This window comes from Ascaphus truei, chromosome 9 (genome assembly GCF_040206685.1).
Source record: "Ascaphus truei isolate aAscTru1 chromosome 9, aAscTru1.hap1, whole genome shotgun sequence".
In the NCBI taxonomy this organism is placed as follows: Eukaryota; Metazoa; Chordata; class Amphibia; order Anura; family Ascaphidae; genus Ascaphus; species Ascaphus truei.
In genome coordinates this window covers 13162447-13183936 of record NC_134491.1, presented here as the reverse complement: position 1 = coordinate 13183936, position 21490 = coordinate 13162447, and the positions used below count along the sequence as shown (strand labels likewise).

Here is a 21490-nt window from a genome sequence, read left to right as displayed (position 1 = left end):
ACACTTGGTCTTTCGGGTACATGGAGAAATCAGAGTAGCCGTTGTACGGTGATCCACTTTGGCCATAAGAAACGCAAGTCCCACCCAAATGAGTTAGTTCGGAGGAGTCGTACAGACAGGTACAATCTGTGGGGCTGCCTGGGACAGGCAGGTGGTGAAGCTGCTGCATTGGGAAGGAGGGCTGTTGAAACTCCTGCTTAGGAGTGGGAGACTTCTCACCTGGTCTTCCATACTCCGGCTTCATTGAAGCTTGCCCCCCCATTAGTAAAGGCAGTCTGTGGTACAAGGCTTCTGAGCCGTCATGGTAGTTGGAAGACTGTTCCACGTGGACGCCCTCAGTTTTCCTCAAGGACCTAGAAGTGTCGCGACGCTCTGGTTTCAGAAATCCCCCATTGGGTGCCCCTGGCCAGCCATGCGGTTCCTCCGCTTTCTTATGCAACATTTCCTTTTTGGACTTGATGCAGCTCTTCTTGTTGGACCTGGTTGATTTTAACTTGGACTTGGAACACCTGCTTGTAGACCGGCCATCGTCTCCATCTGATTTGCTCCTCTGCTTCAGAGGATGGTCCTTCTCGTTGGTGAGCCTCAGAAATGCCACTGCATTTAGACTTGCCAATCTCTTTGGAACGGGAGGATACGCAACTCCACTATTCTCTCTCTTCACATTGTCGTCAAAGACGACCTCCGGTATCCGATCTGAGGTGATGCATTTCGGTCTGCTCTTTTTCCTAAACGGCTGACGTTCTGGCTTTTTTAAAGAAGACCAATCTCCCACGGACTTGCAATTCTCACCAACTTTGCCAAAATCTTTCCGAACTCTTCGTGCAGAAAAAACATCTCCTCTCCCAAACAGCAGGTTATTCACTGCTTCTGCATTGAGAGAAGCTAGTCTTCGTTTTCTGGGCTCAGGGATTTCCCGGCAAGGATCCATCCCAGAAGAGACCCTTGAGAAGGTTTCCCTTTTCAAACTGCTCCTTTGAGTTTGTGAAGGAAGCCCAGTATGAACTTTTAGAGTGCCAAAGTCATCCACCCAGCAAGAGATGCTTGCTGTGGCCCCACCCTGACTCTCCAGGACGCTTGATCCAGTCACATCCTCTAGTCTTGTAAGAACCACGGTGCAGGTTTTCTCGTTCATGGTTGGGGACAGCCGCCCACGCAATGGGTACATTTTCCGTATTTCCTGGTTCAATGTTCCTTTGCCCACACTTTGAATCCTTCCCTGACAGGTTAGGTCTGTAAAGAGACTCGGACCTGTAAAATCCGTTTGGGTGCTATCCATCCTACAACCCACAGTCTATAACACGCTTAGGTCTGTAGGACCCGCGGTTTGTTTGTTTTTCAGTAGAAAACACAATACTCCTTTTCAGACATGACGATCAATGCATGTACCTGTGAAAACAGAAATAAATAGATAAGCAACTGTTCTTCAGTCTTACTACTGTCATTCATAAAGCAGACAAGTTCCTAACATCTTATTTAAAATTGGAATAAGCATTATCGAGGGCAGAATGCCCGTCTTTAAAGTAGGAGGCCTTTGACCAAACCCCATTGTCAACATACTTCTCGCATCACCAAATACAAATTCTATGTACAGCAAAACATACAACTTCAGCATTATATAGTAAATGTTCTTCCTAAAACAGCGTGCACGATATTAAAATCCCACAGCAAAGCTGATTCAACACGAACTGTAATTGGGCCAGCAATATATTTGAATTAAAAACATTGGAAACGGAATGGAGTTCAGCAAGTCTTTATACTTTAATACTAGGATCAGACATATCCATTAATTTGCTTGCCCAACCCAAGATGTATGGTATACATTCAAAGATACAAAGGCAATTTTAATCGTTTCAGTTTCTATTCTAATATACAGTGATCAAATGAATAAAAAGCTTCAAAAAGGTAAACCATGCTGCTAAATACTTCTAAAGCCAAAACAGAGTCTTCACAGCAACGAATAGCCTTTGTAATTACTACGGTAATTATCTGCTTCCCTGAAAAGCAAAGCCCCAAATCACGTTGCACAAAGAGATTTTAAGGAAGAGTTTCAGATGAGCGCTGCTAACAGTGACGTAGCGTACACTAGCAAAGCACCTGCTTTATCAGCACTGGAATCCCATCAACAACGTAATACTGGTAGTGGCAGCAGGGTGTAATCTGACAGCACGGAGTGCGTGTGGGCTGTTGCTGCTAGAAGCCGCACAGGACTGAGTCAGACTGCTGCATGCAATACCTCCTCCTCCCCGCCCCCCATCTAAGTTGCACATTGTGGTTTTGGAGGAGCAGCAAAACATTTTTGCAATTCCACCAACCCTCCCCGTTGTGAATTCCCTGGAAAGTCAGCGTGACTAATTGAGGGAACCACAGGGCTCTCTCCATACCCTGCTGAGGGCTCTCTGCCATTACCCCCTCTGTCTCCAGTCACAATACCCCTCTGCCCTTGTCACTCTCCGATTGATTGTATTGTGTCTTTTACAATGGTCGAGTTCTAATGTCCATGTGTGTGCTGGAGAAATGCAGGTTTATAGCAGGTGGCGAGAACTTTCAAAAAGGACGAGTCCCTCCCAGGTCCAGAGGAGCTAATGGCAACGACATGTACAACACGTTACACTTTTTCTAAAAAAAAACCAGACAAATATATGTATTTTTAAACATTTTTTACACTAGGTCTCTATAGTAACCACATTTCGTAGAGTGCTTTAACAATCGTCACTTCATCCCTATTGTAATAAGACAGTAAATGGTTATATACGCAGAGATTTTGTTTAGCTAATGATGACAGCCTTATTAGTTTTAAGTGAACAATGATCATTTGTAATAACATTCAAATTAAACGGATCTGAAGAAAATAGATTAATTTTTATACAACAGTCGCGAATGTGAAAATGTTATTTTGGGGAGGAAAGAAAGATGAAATTGCCTGCAAATGTAGCGGTCTTGTTAAAAAGGAGGAGGAGTACTGTATAGCTCTTCTACAAGGAACACTGGATTCATGCATAGCAGATACTTGCATTTAGCTGCCTGACTAATGATGGAACCGTGCAAACAAAAGACAGAGCAAGGCCAACAATGTACCTGCCGCTTTGAGCAGACTGTAATCACCACATAACCTTAGATAAAGATTGTACAAACCCTCATGCCACGGATATTTGGCCATTTTTTTTTTTAAAGGTGTTCTGGAGTTCGATGCTATCTTAGGAGGGATTTCCTTTTTATTACCCCAAACTTCAACAAATCAGAAAGGCTGCTTTGTAGCTGGACTTGCTCTGCCCTCCTGCAACCTAAAATGGACAGTTGCGTTTTGACCTATTAGTAATTTCTCCAGCTTTGAAGCAAATCCCACAGTCTTCCTTCTGTAAACTCTGACACCTTACATTCATTATGTTTCTAGAAAATAAAAAATTCCTAAAATGGAACCAACCTAAAAAAAAAAAACGTGTGTGCGGTGCACGCGCATAGTAAGTGAAACTTTTGACTTTTGTCACAGAAATTGTATTTGTATTGGTGATGTTTTAATTAAAAATCAAAATACAATTTGATTGACAAAACGCAAATAAATTTGACTTATAATGCGTGTGCTCGGCACACATCCCCTGTATTAGCTATTTGCACTAAGTGTGAATTCCTTGTGTGTATGTGTGTCAGTCAGTGTGTGTATGTGTGTCAGTCAGTGTGTGTATGTGTGTCAGTCAGTGTGTGTATGTGTGTCAGTCAGTGTGTGTATGTGTGTCAGTCAGTGTGTGTATGTGTGTCAGTCAGTGTGTGTATGTGTGTCAGTCAGTGTGTGTATGTGTGTCAGTCAGTGTGTGTATGTGTGTCAGTCAGTGTGTGTATGTGTGTCAGTCAGTGTGTGTATGTGTGTCAGTCAGTGTGTGTATGTGTGTCAGTCAGTGTGTGTATGTGTGTCAGTCAGTGTGTGTATGTGTGTCAGTCAGTGTGTGTATGTGTGTCAGTCAGTGTGTGTATGTGTGTCAGTCAGTGTGTGTATGTGTGTCAGTCAGTGTGTGTATGTGTGTCAGTCAGTGTGTGTATGTGTGTCAGTCAGTGTGTGTATGTGTGTCAGTCAGTGTATGTGTGTCAGTCAGTCAGTGTGTGTGTGTGTCAGTCAGTCAGTGTGTGTGTGTCAGTCAGTCAGTCAGTGTGTGTGTGTCAGTCAGTCAGTGTGTGTGTCAGTCAGTCAGTCAGTGTGTGTGTGTCAGTCAGTGTGTGTATGTGTGTCAGTCAGTGTATGTGTGTCAGTCAGTCAGTGTGTGTGTGTGTGTGTGTCAGTCAGTCAGTGTGTGTGTGTCAGTCAGTCAGTGTGTGTGTGTGTCAGTCAGTCAGTCAGTCAGTGTGTGTGTCAGTCAGTCAGTGTGTGTGTGTGTCAGTCAGTCAGTGTGTGTGTGTGTGTCAGTCAGTCAGTCAGTGTGTGTCAGTCAGTGTGTGTGTGTGTCAGTCAGTCAGTCAGTGTGTGTGTCAGTCAGTCAGTGTGTGTGTCAGTCAGTCAGTATGTGTGTGTCAGTCAGTCAGTGTGTGTGTCAGTCAGTCAGTCAGTCAGTGTATGTATGTCAGTGTGTGTGTATGTGTGTGGGGTGTGTGTCTGGGGGGGGGTGGTGTGTGTGTGGGGGGGGGTGGTGTGTGGGGGGGGTGGTGTGGGGGGGTGGGGGGTGGGGGGGGGGGTGGGGGGTGGGGGGGGGGTGGGGGGTGGGGGGGGGGGGGGTGGTGTGGGGGGGTGTGGGGGGGTGGTCAGTCAGTGTGTGTGGGGGTCTGGGGGGGGTCAGTCAGTGTGTGTGGGGGTCTGGGGGGGGGTCAGACAGTGTGTGTGGAGGTCTGGGGGGGGTCAGTCAGTGTGTGTGGGGGTCTGGGGGCGTCAGTCAGTGTGTGTGGGGGTCTGGGGGGGGGTCAGTCAGTGTCTGGGGGGGTCAGTCAGTGTGTGTGGGGGACTGGGGGGGGTCAGTCAGTGTGTGTGGGGGTCAGTCAGTGTGTGTGGGGGTCTGGGGGGGGGGTCAGTCAGTGTGTGTGGGGGTCTGGGGGGGGGGGGGGTCAGTCAGTGTGTGTGGGAGTCTGGGGGGGTCAGTCAGTGTGTGTGGGAGTCTGGGGGGGTCATTCAGTGTGTGTGGGGGTCTGGGGAGGTCAGTCAGTGTGTGTGGGGGTCTGGGGGGGTCAGTCAGTGTGTGTGGGGGTCTGGGGGGGTCAGTCAGTGTGTGTGGGGGTCTGAGGGGGTCAGTGTGTGTGGTGGTCGAGGGGGTCAGTCAGTGTGTGTGGGGTCTGGGGGGGTCAGTCAGTGTGTGTGGGGGTCTGAGGGGATCAGTCAGTGTGTGTGGGGGTCTGAGGGGATCAGTCAGTGTGTGTGGGGGTCTGAGGGGATCAGTCAGTGTGTGTGGGGGTCGAGGGGGTCAGTCAGTGTGTGTGGGGGTCGAGGGGGTCAGTGTGTGTGGGGGTCGAGGGGGTCAGTCAGTGTGTGTGGGGGTCGAGGGGGTCAGTGTGTGTGGGGGTCTGAGGGGATCAGTCAGTGTGTGTGGGGGTCTGAGGGGGTCAGTCAGTGTGTGTGGGGTCTGGGGGGGGGTCAGTCAGTGTGGGGCTCTGGGGGGATCAGTCAGTGTGTGTGGGGGGTCTGGGGGGATCAGTCAGTGTGTGTGGAGGGTCTGGGGGAGTCAGTGTGTGTGGGGGGTCTGGGGGGGATCAGTCAGTGTGTGTGGGGGTCTGGGGGGATCAGTCAGTGTGTGTGGAGGGTCTGGGGGAGTCAGTGTGTGTGGGGGTCTGGGGGGGGGTCAGTCAGTGTGTGGGGGTCTGGGGGGTTCCGGCGCGCTCAAGCTCCCCCCTTCCCCACCCCCCTGGCGGTGCGCTCAAGCGCCCCCCTTTCCCCACCCCCCGGCGGCGCACTCAAACCCCCCCCATTCCCAGGCTGTTAGGAGCCGGCGCCAGCCTCCCTCCTCCTGTCCATCGGCATGGCAGCGGGCGGGGAACGGCGCCGCTGCCAGCCGCTTCTGCGCATGCGTGGCCGCTCAAGCTCCCCCCTTCCCCACCCCCCGGCGGCGCGCTCAAACCCCCCCATTCCCAGGCTGTTAGGAGCCGGCGCCGGTGCCAGCCTCCCTCCTGTCCATCGGCATGGCAGCGGGCGGGGAACGGCGCCGCTGCCAGCCGCTTCTGCGCATGCGTGGCGCGCGGCATGGCAGCGGGCGGGGAACGGCGTCGCTGCCAGCCGCTTCTGCGCATGCGTGGCGCGCGGCATGGTAGCGGGCGGCGGAACACCGGCAGTTAGGAGCGGCGGCTATCGCCGCCGCATGTGAGCAACTGGGTGTGGGGTGTGTGGGAGGGTGAGGGGTGCGGCAGCGATTAGGAGCGGCGGCAGCGATACATGTGAGCGGAGCTGCGTCCATTACGTGACGTCACTTCCGTTTCACATTTCGCCCCACATCCATCCAGTTTTATCCCATCACAGGTGCCACTAAAGAAGTTTCACTTCAAAAAAGCTTGCGCTTAAATATGTAATACAGCCGATGTCTAACGGGATGCCGCGGTTCTTGTTCATACAACACACATCAGAAACGTAGTGTCAGAAGTTGTCACTGCTTTTGAAAGAATGAACCTCTCCTGCAGCAACACACAGTACCATTACCTTCTTATGCCACTTTTACCGCTATAAGGATCCCACAGGGAGACACACATACTACTTGGTCTGTTTCTCGTGGTGGCTGAGCAGACAGAGTGCGGTTAGCGCAGGATGGACTGCAGAGAGAGCACAGCAACACCTCAGAGGCAGTGTGCTGCAGTGCTACAAGCGATGCGAGGACAGCCCTGTCGTAAGGACTGTACAGGACCCAGTTAGACAAGTTCTGTAACCTACTATTATACTCCAACGCAGGGAGAACCGAAACCGAGCCCATTATTATTTGGATTCCTGAAGTACACATACAAGCCACACCATGTCTTGCCAGGTGACTAAGGCCTCGGTCCCGCTGCGCTCGTTGGCGCGGGCGGCGGGTCGCGAGTTCCCCACCAGCAGGGGAATCCTCGCGAGCCGGTCCCGGTCCCCACTGGCTGCACAGCTGATTACACGCTGTAGCGCGTCAGCCGCTGGAGACACCAGAGAATGGTGTTTTCTAGCTTTGACGCGTGACGTGTGTGGCTGTGAGCCAATGGGGAGGGGAGGCTTCGGGAGGAGGAGAGGCTTCGGGGAGCGGGGAGGAGTGTGGAGTGAAAGCAGGTGAGTGCCTTTCTCTGTGTGTGTGTCTGAGTGCGTGCCTGTCTGTGTGTGTATGTGTCTGAGTGCGTGAGTGCCTGTCTGTGTGTGTGTGTGCCCGAGTGCCTGCCTCTGTCTTTGTGTGTGTGTGTGTGTGTATGAGTGCGTGAGTGACTGCCTGTGTGTGCGCGCGTGTGTGTGTGTATGAGTGCGTGAGTGCCTGCCTGTGTGTGTGTGTGTGCGCGTGTATGAATGAGTGCCTGCGTGTGTGTGTTTAAACTTACCTTCCAGCTCCAGCCCGAGTCCGTGGAGGGAGGGGGGGGAGAGTAGCGGGTCCCTCCGCTCAAGCCACGCCCCCCCTCCCTGTCAAACCGCCCACCTCCCGATCAAACCTCCCACCTCCCGCCCACCTCCCGCTCTGGCTCCCGCTCCCAACAGACCGCAGATCGCGGTCTGTGTATCTCAGCGCACCGCCTGTCAGCAGCGCAGGTGCGCTGACTCTGGGAGCGGGGCCTTAGCCTTAGGCTTGTCCTATAGTAGGTGCGGGCGCGCGCCTATGCGAACGCACGTGACGCACGCCTTTTGTGTGTATGCTGTGAGTGAAGGTACTGTGTCTGTATGTGTATGTGTGCAGAGATTGTGTGAGTTAATAATGAATTAAATAATATTTTTTTAAATAAAAAAAGTTGCACAATAAAAATAATTTTTATTTATTTAACACACACACACACACACACACACACACACACACTGTCGGCCAGCTCCACACTCACGCGGCCCTATTATAGAATGGCTGACTAAACTCAGCCCAATTATAAGTGCCGCGCGCGCGGACTCTATATAACAGCCCTTATGTGTCGTGCGGACAATACAGTCCAGCACGTTGTGGGGAAGACATCTCCACTGCCTTGTAATGGGTAATTAGAGTTAGCTAATATACCGATCTGATTGAAATTCATCGCGATAATAAAACATTTACTATAAGTCGGTGTGTATGTATTATTGCGGTATTGCTGCGAGTCTGTCATGGAAGTTATTGACATTTTAGTGACAGAGTTTGCAGCTTTTTCATGATCATTTGTTTTTGCCCAGTTGTGGGGAACTGGAATATACTGAAGACTAGTGTGAAAAAACAAGGACTGGACCCAAATATAAATCATGGCGGAGTCAGGATGGCAATATGCAATTTACAAAAAGCTCAAAGTGGACCTCGTGTACACTTCTATAGTATATTTTTGTCTTACTAAACCTTTTATTTTACCAAAAGGGACCCCGTTTTTTCATGATCCAGTGGCAGACACCCCTACAGTCTGATAATAGCAGAATTCATTATAGCTTCTATAAAACAACTGCACTTACGATGAAAGTGTTATTGCACACATCACTAAGAGAGAAAGATCAATGGCCAGAATCTGAATGATGGCATTATACGCAACCCAAACATTTTATATATACTCAAAGCCAAAAACAACAACATTCTCCGATAAAATACAGCATTTAAATCCATCTCTTTCTCCACTTCAGCTCAACAGGACACAACCGCTCCCCCCATTTAAAAACTTAGAGAAAGATAGTACAACTAAACCAAAATACAGACAAATATGGGAAATAGAATTAAATGAACAAGTCCCAATGAAAGAATGGCGCACAATATGGGGAACACAGCAAAGCAACCACAGTCAACATTTTTTTTAAAAACCTACATAAAATGATGTTTCGATGGTACTATACCCCTGCAAAACCAAGTAAGAACCTGCAAAACCAAGCAAGATATTTCCAAGCAAACAGATGTTGGAGAGGACGTGGGGATAAAAAGAACTATGCTCCATATATGGTGGGGTTGTCCGGGGATCTAACCTTTTTGGTCCAATGTCATATCTAACAAAACAATATATGCAACATTAAGATACCAAAGACCCTTGGATAAAACGCCTCAATATAGAGATCGGATCCCAGGATAAAGACCAAGAAATCACTATAACAGGGGAGCGCAATCTTTTTCTCCTGCGCCCCCCTGCTGGCTGTCCCCGCTCTGCAACGTGACGTCACATGGCTATGTGTCTCCAGAAGACGTCTGAACCAAGGTAAGTACAGTTTAGAGAGGCCTTCGCGCGCTTCCCCTGCAATTAATTTAAATGCCTTCGGGAAGCACGTGGGGCCTCTGTAAACCCCGTGCCCCCCCGCAGATAATCTCACGCACCCCAGTTTGCGCACCCCTGCACTAGCAGTCCAATTATTAAATACAGCCAGATGCACAATACCCTTATTTTGGAAAAACCAGAGAGTCCCTCAGGAATCCACATGGGTCACCATCGTATGGGACATATACACCATGAAAAAACGTAACTAGTATAATCCGAGAAAACACAGAACAATTCAAAAAGACATGGCAAATCTACACAGCTTCAATTCACATTAAATTATTTCCAAACAAACCAAAACATTAATCCTCTCGCAGATTAGGTGAACAATGCGCAGATACCCTCTGGACATAGATGATGCTTGATGCACCAAAATATGAAAAGGCTCAGCGGGACTGGGACTCTACTGCCCTTCCTGCACACTCTCAATGTATCCTTATATACAAGGCAACATGTAAAAAAAGGTACCCAACCGCCCCCCTCCTCCCCCATGATTATACCCCCAAAACATTTTGAGGACATTAAATGTACTGTATATTACATCACTAAAGTACATCAATAATGATTAACATGTAATAAGAACTGATGCTGAATTGAAAATAAAAATAAAGTATTGGGGGGGGATTAAATAGTGTTATTGTGAAGACTGCATATATGTAATTGAACTAAAATAATAAAATAGAAACATCTGAGTGCAAAGTTTTAGTAGCTGTATGTCCCCTAAAAGGTATTACAACTTGCAGCAAATCTATTATTTTAACAAATTGTAAATCTTTAATCTACTATACGCTAAAACCCCATAATAATGTGTGTATTAACTTGGGGGATTTGGAAGAGTGATTGAAATTATATAGATATAAATGTATATAGCAATATTTTAATTTCTCTGTTCAATTTTATTAATGAATTACATTACACATAAAGCAGATGTAAAAGTCTCCAATTTCTGATTTTTTTTTCTCCATTTAAATCCTTCTCGTAGTCAGCAAATCATTTCATTTTCTGACTTTGCTTTCTTAATACTAGATGAGTGTTAAATATGTGCACACAAAGCAGACAGGGTACTGCTGTCCAGTAAATGGGCAGGTGTATCTATTAAACATCTGGAGTGCACATGCGAGTGTGTCTACAAGTAACATTTGCCATAACTGCAGTCCGGGAAAGGTCACATATGCTCATAATGATAATGTTTGTTCGTTAGGACAAGGGGTCATGAACTGCAGCGAGATTGGAGCAGACGCATGGGAACCGTGAGAAAGCCCCTCTTCTTTGAAAGGAGAATTTGCTGTCTCTCAGCAGAGATGGAAGTGGCAAATTCAAATGGGTTTCAGATTAAAGAGTTACAGAAAAATGGATTAAGGAGACATCAAAGCCTGTGGGACAGATTTCTATGAAACCATTAGGACACTCGAAGCCAAATACCAGTGGTTGACAAGAAATGAATACCCTAGGGATGGTGGCAGATTACAAAACATTGCTACTATGCAAAACTCAATGAATTCAAACCACAACGTATCCCAGTAGACCGGTTAATGAAATTGATCATTATTCCCTATCCGTGGTCTATATGTAATGCATATAAAAAAGTGCTTTTCCACCCAGGGACACCTCTCCAGAATGCAATTTGTACAGAGTATGACTGAGAACTTCCACACCATCTAAATCTTTATTACTTAGAGAAAAAACACCCACATTATGATAGATATATATATATATAACACACACACACACACGTTCAAAATTAATCACTCTTTTTGAAAAACACACGAAACCAGCATCCCCTGCTAATTTACACTGCTTTATAGCGTACAGAAACACACCATTGCATAGTGAATATTGTAACACACAGTTCCAATACACTCAGAACCCAAATCCACCACAGTGTGTGTGTGTGTGTGTGTGTGTGTGTGTGTGTGTGTGTGTGTGTGTGTGTGTGTGTGTGTTAAAAGGAGTGCTACTAGGATTGTGAGCTCATGTATAGATCAAAAAAGACAAAAAGGACTAGTGCTACATTTTAGGCTGCGGCAATAGTGCAGGCGCGCGCACGATGGAGCGCGCAACGGATTGCATGGAAGTGCGCGCCTGCCGCCTGAGCAATCTCTGGATTTAGATCACTTGCATGACGGGGAGGTGTGGCGTGGCGTCAAAAGGCGGGTTCATCCAGATTGGCTCTAACGCAACGTGGCAGTGGCGCGGGAGTCGCGCGAAAAATCAAAACATTTTGTCTACTCAAAATCCTGTTGCGCGCGTCACATAGCGCGCCGCATGGCCAGAATGGTGCACTTACATGCATTTGTTTGTGCCGCACACGCCGTCGCCTGCATTATGTCCAATGCCTAATGTGACAGAGCTTATGGTCGCTTTTTGCAGGTACAGCAGTGTTAGGACATACAGATGGGCCGTCCCGTGACGTGGTTGTAGGATGAAAATACTTTGGCCAAAGAATTGAACTAAATGATCCTTGCTTATGAGAAGACAAACAGATAAGTATTTAACTATATAATTTGTCAAGTTGGATGTAGCACTGAGGCTTTTTGTCTTTTATTCTATACATCGTGAATTTTGATGATTTTTGGGGGTTACGTGAAGCCTTTCTGTAGAGCAATGCGCTGGATTCCTCTTTGGCAGCAAAAAGTTTTAAAGCATGTTTCAAAAATGTATAGACATACTAATAGGAACGCTCATTACTGCAGTACAAAGTGTGTGCACCTGACTTCTATACGTCATTCTGATACACAAATTCTGATACACAAATTCTGCAAATTTCCCCTGAATTGTCAAACAGTTTCAGGATAAACTGCCAAAAAAATCCCATAAATTACAGCTCTTCTCTGTACACCAGGGTGACACATAACTGAAGCCTCTGCTTTCCAAATTCCTCATATTACGGGCACACACTGTGGGTACTATTTATCAACGGCTGCAATACTTGTACAATAAACATAATCCCTGTAAATCCCAAACCCCTACAGCAACCAGGAGGTTAAGTGGATGAAAAAGTAGGTGCATCTGAACATCTCCCACTGCAACAAACAAAACTCAGTGTGTAGGGCAGGCAGGGGTGGCCAACTCCAGTACTCAAGGGCCACCAACAGGTCGGGTTCTCAGCATATCCCTGCTTCAGCCCAGGTGGCCCAATCAGAGGCACTGTTCGACTGAGCCTCTGATTGAGCCACCTGTGCTGAAGCAGGGGTATCCTGAAAACTTGACCTGTTTGGTGGCTCGTAAGGACTGGAATTGGCTACCCCTGGTCTAGGGTAAGCCGTAAGGAACACAAAGGGAGAACAATGTCTAGATTTCAAGTCTTTCGCTGCTAAAGGTGCCGGGATTGTAATGCAAACAATGAGGAAACATTGGAGTAATTCCCCTTGTTAAGGAAGTGGAATCATTTTCTGCACTAATCAAAGTCAAATGAGTTTATGCTCGTGCCAGATAAAAACCAGTGACCACTGAACTAATTGATAAAAACACAGCCCTGATCCCTGCAGCATTCCTCCCACAATTTGCATTTTTCTTCTACCAGTTCAGGCTATATTAACCCTTTGGCTGTTTTTGTGATGCAGACCTAAAATCAGCAGTGAAGGTGTTAAGAGTTACAAGATAATACGTATAACCAGAACAAGATCCACACATCCATCCTAATCAAAAATACGTAACAGTTGTGCAAATCGCCACTGCCCTTTATATACTTTATACTGAAGTCAGACAGTTTTCTATTTCAGACTGACACGGTTGTAAAAACATCATTTGAAAGGGCTCTTACAAACTAAATATTAAAGTCCACTGTGGCACAAAGTTTGACACAAACAAATAGCAAAGGCTTCAGGTGGCCATGTGCTCTAACTTTATTCCAAAATATCAACTCTTGAGATATAGATAGATATCAATGTTACTGGTGTAACACTGCACCTTAAAGTGAATGCACTTCACACTCTCACTGTTTAGACGGGTTATACAAACTGTGTAAGCAAAGAGACTTTTCGCCCCTATGTCTGCAAACTGGTAAACTGAAGACTACACAGAAACATGCACTAACGATGAGTCCATCCGCTCTGTAATTATCATGAACACACACACACACTTAATCACGCAGTAAAGATGAAGTACCATGTAGGACACTGCGACCTGATGGCAATGCTTTGGGAATTGGTTAATTCTTTAAGGCTGAAGCTACAAAAGAGGATGGAATAAGGAGCACGTGGGGACACGTTACATGTCACTCTGTGCTTCAGGCTAGAAGGTTTACAATAATGCACAGTAAAAACAGTCAGGAATGATATAATGATCTTATTTTGTTAAAAGGTGTGATCCTTTATAACTGATCTAGAAAGAAAAAAAAAATAACAAAACCATTAGAATTTAACAATGTAACTGTATTGCTTAAAAAAAAGTAACCATGCTTCAAGCAAAGATTTGGCTGCTTTTGCTTCTTTGACAAAAAAGCAAAATGTATTTGAGTGGGGAAGTGTTTGTTAAGCAAGTGTTTCTTCAACCCTTATGCCACCCTATCCTTATCAGAGCCAATAAAGATCGGTGTAGGGGAGAGAGGGCTTTGCCTGTGCAAACTGTTTACGACAGTGATATCACACAAAAGTGAGCAGACAGTAAATCCATCCCGTCCCACCTCACCGGTGTTTATATACATACATACACACACACACAGTTTAGTCCTAGGAGGGATTGGCCCTATAACAATAAAAGTATCTATCACCGTGCTTTAACTTGTTAAACAGATCACTGGTACCTGTGATTGACACACAGAAAATGTGTGCGGCTACAGATATGAAAGTTCCTACTACCCGACCCGGCACATTAAAGCTGGATTTTCCTGACTAAAAGACACTGTGCATGAGTCACAAGATCAATCAATGGTTTTTTTTTAGCCTTGAACAAAATGAAGGAATGCATCATCATTTAAAGGTTTTATTTTATTAAAAATATAACTAATTTTAAAAGCCCCTTTTATGTTAAGATTTTATGCAACTTGGAAGTTTAAAGGACACAGCACAACTTAACTTTCGCATCTTCTCAAACAGAATTTGACAAGTATCAGCTTACCATCTCCACAATACTTTGTTTATATTCAACCACAGAACGGCAAATATAACACACACACACACACACACACACACACACACACACACACACACTATAAATTAAGCAAAAAAGGTCCAACTCAAGACACTAAATGTTTTTTTCCCAACCTTGGCTTCTATCATTAATGTATATGATTCACCCAAACTCAAAAATCAGTACACACAGAATCGGTAAGCCTCTATCTACATAAACAAGTTTTCACTGAACTCAGATTAATCGCCTACTTTCAGAGAGCTCACATTTCCCTTACCAAGGCTACTTTTATTTTAAAAATTGGATGCTTCGTTCAGGAGATACAAGCATTTTAAATATTAAGTGTCCGGGAGGTTAAAACAAGAGTTCTCCCCAAAGTCCATTGTCATCTAAAAAGGTAACCATTAAGAAATTAATGTTTTAAACCGCTAGAAAAACAAACATTTACATTTATTTATTTTAAAGAGCAGCACCTGCTCACAGAGCAAGAGGTTATAACATCACAAGCGCTAAACTCACACAGGCTGCAGAGGGGGGTGATGCAGCTATAAAATTGCACCACATTTGAAGAGCATTTGCTGTTGGTTCTTATACCTTTTATCGCATCAACCAGTCATCAAGAATTAAATTATAGTGAGCAGAATTTTGCAAACCTGGTAGGTTTGCTCTTCATGTGTACTCATGTCTTCCACATATGAAGAGATTGTTTATACGGTATCACTCACCAGCGTACAGTTTGCTGGCTCAGTATAATGCCCACTGTTAATCTGTCTCATGTTGGATGAAGCTGTGAGCCTTTATCTCATGTGAGAGATGAGGAACGGATAGCAGTGACTATGGCTACATTTTCACAATGCACTTAATGAGCGTATAAATCACATTTACATAACACATTCTGACCAACTGAATGTATAAATCAGGTATACATTTTTAGCAGGAGGAATTTATCATCACTTCTATTGCATAAATCATATTTATACACAGTATAAACCATTACATGAAAAACCGATTGCCCTGTATGTATGGTGCTATTTAAATGAATATTGTTTTTTCCCCAGAAATTGTGTCACAACTTTTTTTCTACATTCCTTATCTCTCTCTGTTTATGAGATGAAAGTGAAACTGAAAATGAGTGATAAGTTCTCACACTTTCTATTCCTGTCATTCTCACCACAGGATTGGAGTGAAAAGCCAAAAAGGAATCAGTTATCCAGTGCTCAGCAAAAAGGAGGAAATAAAAAGTAGTAATATATTCCTCCATGTCAGTAAAAGTAGAAATTTAGCAACACCAATATTCAGCTATATTTTTTGCAGCAAAATACCAGTATTTAGTCTTACACTTTCCAAAAGCCACTGCTTTGATATAGATTAAATATTCTACATAAGTGGGGCTAATGTTTAGGCTGCGAGGTACGTTCTAATGTAGGACTATATTGAACTAATGACAGTGCTATATTTAAAAGGTCAGCATAAAATGCTATATAGATATAGACATACAGAAATAAATGTCTGAAAAATCTGTTTGGTTTTTCCCTTTCAACCAGAACTCTAAACTGTGGGAGTAATGCTCAGTCTTTGTTCCACTTCAGTTCTAAATTTTCTTGGTGACAATCCCTTTATGGAGCACCAATCGGGGGAAATGGGGCATTGATATAGCAGAGATAAGGGCAAAAAAAAAAAAAACACCACACAACTTCCGGTGAAAAGTTTTCCAACAGTTCCAGGATAACTTTTAAAGCTAATTTATCAATACGTACATAGGTCTCATTCTTTTGAAAGTTTTAGGCTATTAAAAACGGTCACTTCCATTGCATCACTTAAGTATTGCGTGGGACTCTGTGCTGACCCCTTTACATCTAGTAGCCATGTCAACTGATGTCAGATCTGATGGCAACAAACACTGGTACTGGATGGCCAACTGCTAATCCCTTTGGGGCAATCAAGGTTCACCCCCACTTAGTAACAAAACGACATTCCTTTCAGCCTCTCTCACACACGTTGCTGTCAAACCATCCAGATGTTTCCAACGTTGGAGGAAAACAATGTAAAATTATTTCTGTGGGGCCTTTTTCATTTTGAAGAGATACCTTTTTAGCAGAGGCCATACCCCTGCAATGTTGGAATCACTACTTAATTTTTATCTACTCTACATGCGATTACTTAACTAATCCCCTAAAGCAAACAGTGCTCATTAAATATTCAGAGGACTTTGCTGGTGTGCCTGTTGCACACTTTGAAAAGCTATTAAACATTTTACACACAGTTCTTCACTTCATTGCAACTGCAATATGCGTTGCAGGTGGCACTCAGGCTGCAAATGGGCAATCCTTTAAAAATAGCAGATTTTTAACCCATTCGCTGCCAGAGCCAGCAACGCTGGCAGCGAACAGGTTAACAAAAACAAGCATTTAATCAAAATAGGGCATTTTTATTAGATAGGCCAAAAAAAAAAAAGTTAACAATGTAAGCAGATATCGCAGAAAATCATAAAAAGGTTACAACTGCGACCGCATAGAACACAAAACAAAAAGACGGTTTATAGTAGATTGCAACGTCAATGATATTTCCTTATTGCTTTGCCTGCTCACAAAATCCAGTCGCATGATAAATATGGCTGCTGATTTCACGGGGAGACTATTACTGGGGGGGGGATAGTTGGACACTGCAGAATTAATATAGGCCACCACTACCCCTAGAAATGAGGCAGTGGGAGGGGGTTTATAGATACAGCGTATCGCCTTACAATGCACCGCGCGTTCTCATCCAGCTTGTATCATGTAGCCAAACAGCTATAGTTACAGGGGAAAAAATTATTAGGTTTATACGGTTTTTTTGATAAGCGGCCCCAGCAAACGTTTCTCAAAGTGCGCCGAACCAACACATTTTTAACCCCTTCCCTGCCAGAGGGGCTAGCAACGCATTGCTTTGCAATGCGTTGCTAGCCCCTCTGGCAGGGAAGGGGTTAAGCAGCAACTCTACCCACCACAGAACCCCCTCCCCCCCCCCCGTTATTCGGCTGCCTCTAGGTTGTTGATAGTAAAGTTTTCCTTACTGAGACGATGTTACACCACGGTGGCCATTTTACATTCCCCATATCATGCTATGGATAACGAGGTCTAACCTCACTTTAACCCTGGGGGTGGAGGGGGGGGTAGAGGGGTGTCAGTGATCATGGTGCAGAGTGAGGGGACCCGGCTGGACAGAAGAGGTTAACTCCTTCAGTGCCACAGTGCAGGGGATTGGGCATGGCTCCCATCACACCCAGGTGGCTGTCAGGTGCAGGGTTACCTTTTGCCGGTGTCAATGGCAGCTGCAGGGTTGTGATACAACCGGGTTCTGCACCTGCAGTTACCCCAAGGGGAAGGGAGGGGGAGGGACAAAAAAAAAAGGGGGGGGGCGCACCTATCCCATCCAGCAGCAAATTCAGACCCAATGGGGCAACAAGAAAAAAAAAAAAAGGCAGACACAGGGGGAGGGAGGGGCAAATTGTGGGCGCAATCGCTAGAGATGGGCAACGTGGGACGAGGGAGAGAAAATGGGATGGAGTGGGCAAGATGCGGGTGCAGCAAAAACTAGGGCGTAAATATGGGGACACAACATGCGACACGAGAGGGGGAGGGCGGAATGGAGGGGGGACGTACAATCCGGGTATCACCTCACTTGCGGGTTACACCTGTCAGCCCCCCTGTCACGTGATGTTATGAGGAGGGTTGGGGGGGTCCTCGTGCTAACCCCCGTGAGGCCCCGGCGCGCGCTGTCACCCTGTTCCCGCCCCCGGCGCGCGCGCTGTCACGTGGGTACCTGCTGAGGGTCTCGCGCCACTCCATCCGGTGAGTAGGGGGGTGGGGGGGAGTTTGTGGTTATGGTGAGGGGAGTGTGTGTGAGTGCGGAGGTGCGAGTGAGCAGCTACTCCGCCGCCGAGATCCGCTACGCCGCAGCTCTGACTGACTCCCCGTCCCTTCCTGCTACGCCCCCCCGTGGCCAAGCGCTGATCCTCACACGGCCGGCCAATCACAGGGGGCGTCATCCCTGTCGGCCAATCGGAAAGGGGCTTGTCCATGGGGCGGACCAATGAAGCAGAGGCGGCGTGTTCTGCTTCCAATCGGGCAGCGCTCTCCGGAGCTGCGGGCCAATGGGGCGAGCGGGCATGGGCTCGCGCCTCTTAGCCAATCACAGCCGGAGCTGGGGCTCTGCCTCAGGAGCTCACACACCCAAGGGGAGGGATGGCCAGGCGGGAACAACCATGTGTCACTCTGTCACATCCAAGGGACCACTCTCTGTGGCACCCTGTCACCTCCAAGGGACCACTCTCTGTCACCCTGTCACCTCCAAGGGACCACTCTCTGTGTCACCCTGTCACCTCCAAGGGACCACTCTCTGTGTCACCCTGTCACCTCCAAGGGACCACTCTCTGTGTCACCCTGTCACCTCCAAGGGACCACTCTCTGTGTCACCCTGTCACCTCCAAGGGACCACTTTCTGTGTCACCCTGTCACATACAAGGGACCACTCTCTGTGTCACCCTGTCACATCCAAGGGACCACTCTCTGTGTCACCCTGTCACATCCAAGGGACCACTCTCTGTGTCACCCTGTCACATCCTAGGGACAACTCTCTGTGTCACCCTGTCACATCCAAGGGCCCACTCTCTGTGTCACCCTGTCACATCCAAGGGACCACTCTCTGTGTCACCCTGTCACATCCAAGGGACCACTCTGTATCACCGTCACGTCCAAGGGACCACTCTCTATGTCACCCTGTCACATCCAAGGGACCACTCTCTGTGTCACCCTGTCACATCCAAGGGACCACTCTCTGTGTCACCCTGTCACATCCAAGGGACCACTCTCTGTGTCACCCTGTCACATCCAAGGGACCACTCTCTGTGTCACGTCCAAGGGACCACTCTCAATGTCACCCTGTCACATCCAAAGGACCACTATGTCTTCCTGTCACATCCAAGGGACCACTCTGTGTCACCCTGTCACGTCCAAGGGACCACTCTTTGCCACCATGTTATCTCTAGGGTTACGGACATGGGGTGTGGGAGCCAACAGCATAGCTGCCAAACAGCTAAATGTGTGAGAAACAGCAGAGTCTGACATTGGGTCAATAAATGGATCTTTGTAATGGAAATATTCATATAAGTAACAATCTGCTTCCCAGTGAGTAACAATCCAAATAAGCAATACTTATCCTTCTAGTAACAATTATTATTCTTATCGTTTATTTGTAAACCGCCAACATATTCCCCAATTCAAACAGGTCACCCAGTGAGTAATTCTCCGTGCGAGTGAAGATACATTCCAAAGAGTACTCTAGTAGTAACACATTTCTTTCCAGCGAGTAACACTTTGCATAAGTCAAACAGACTTCCACTGAGTGACACTCCAAATGTGTGAGAGCCTACTCTCAAAAAAGGCATAGTAAAACTTGACCCGATTCAGGTTGAGTGACCATTTACCATGAGATTAAGGATCAATCTAGACTGTCCTGGTTTCTGAAGCTCACACCCCATTTGGATTATTTTGTGGGTGAACTTCTGCTGATCACCTTTACAGCGGGGAAGTTTTATCATCGTAACGTCCCCTCTGGGAGAAGATTCACTAAGCCGCGATGCGAGGTATCACACCCTGATCCAGCGTTAACTGCTATTTAAGTCGATGCCAGTTGACACCAGATCAGAGGCAATTTCCCACACCGCGGCTTAATGAATCGTTACGTTTGGTGTAAAATGAAGTTCCATGAAATGACTGATGCGAACGAGTGCAGATGGCCAATGATGAGTGAGATAGAAGCGTCAGCGGCAGTTCCCCATCAATGTAAAAGCCCGAACATGAGAAATCACTGGGGTGGGACATGGAATACAAGCCCCCGTGATCTTTGGTTTAGTAATCTCCAGCAGGTGTTACATTTGTGTTACATAGTAGACAAGATTGAAAAAAGTCATATGTCCATCAAGTTCACCCGATGTTAAATTTAGACGACCGATGCTTATCCTATATTAGTATTTACAGTATTTTCACAAGAAATGCAGACAAAAAAAAAAAAACAAGTGACACATCATCCAATGCTGTCTCATAAGGGGGAACCTAAATTACTTCCTGACTCCAAGAATTGGCAATCAGAGTACTCCCTGGATCAACATCCTTCCCATGTTTACTTATTTGGTATATCCCTGTATACCTTTCCTTTCTAAAAAGATGTCCAACCTTTTTAGATATATATTGTATCTGCGATCAGTCTCCATGGGTAATGAATTCCACATTGCAACTGCCCTGCCCTGTTCAAGGAATGAGATATGATCAGGGACAGAAAGTATGTTTGCAGCCAACACCAGGTTATTATTACCTTAGTATGAAGAGATCTCACCTGCTTTTATAGATGGGAGATAATTCTCACTTGTGTAACCCAGACTCGTAAAACTATTCTTCACTTCTACAGGTGGTCATCAGTCTCAATGAATGGCCTATAGGACATTCCAGTTTATCACTTGAACACAAAAACAGCTTCTAAAAAAAGGCATCACAGCATGTAGCTGAATAATATTCCTTGCAGAGCCTGACAATTTGCAAAACAAAAAGGAAGATTTCACCTGGTTCCCAGAACCTTGTGGAAAATGTGGCACATCTGTACTAGAGTGTAAGCATATACAGTTAAAGATCTATGCCAGGTGTGCCAACTCCAATCCTCAAGGGCTACCAACAGGCTAGGGTTTCAGGATATCCCTGCTTCAGCACAGGTGGCTCAGTCTTCAACTCAATTACCCAGGTGTGGCCAACTCTAGTGCTCATGGGCCACCAACAGGTCAGGGTTTCAGGATATCCCTGCTTCAGCACAGGTGGCTCAATTAGTGGCTCAGTCGGATTGAGCTACCTGTGCTGAAGCAGGGATATTCTGAAAATCTGACCTGTTGGTGGCCCATGAGCACTGGAGTTGGCCACCCCTGAATATAATCTGGAATAAAACCAATGCCATATCCCTTACTTTCTCCCTGTGAGTCAGTATTGCACTATCTTTGATGAGGGATGTCATTAGTGAGCGCTGATTCACTGTTAGTCACCGTCACATGTTCCTCTCCTGCACACATCCAACTGCCTGTATTCTCAAACAA

General features: G+C 46.2%; 1 protein-coding gene across 1 annotated transcript in view; it reads right to left on the bottom strand.

Annotated features, from left to right (window-relative positions):
• BAHD1 (bromo adjacent homology domain containing 1) overlaps positions 1-18137 on the bottom strand; it is a 44775-nt gene extending 26638 nt beyond the window's left edge. The window contains 2 exon segments of the mRNA XM_075613404.1: positions 2-1389; positions 18037-18137. Of these exon segments, the coding sequence (XP_075469519.1) occupies positions 2-1279 (1278 nt within the window). The 5' untranslated portion in view covers positions 1280-1389; positions 18037-18137.
• Between the last annotated feature and the right edge of the window lie 3353 nt (positions 18138-21490).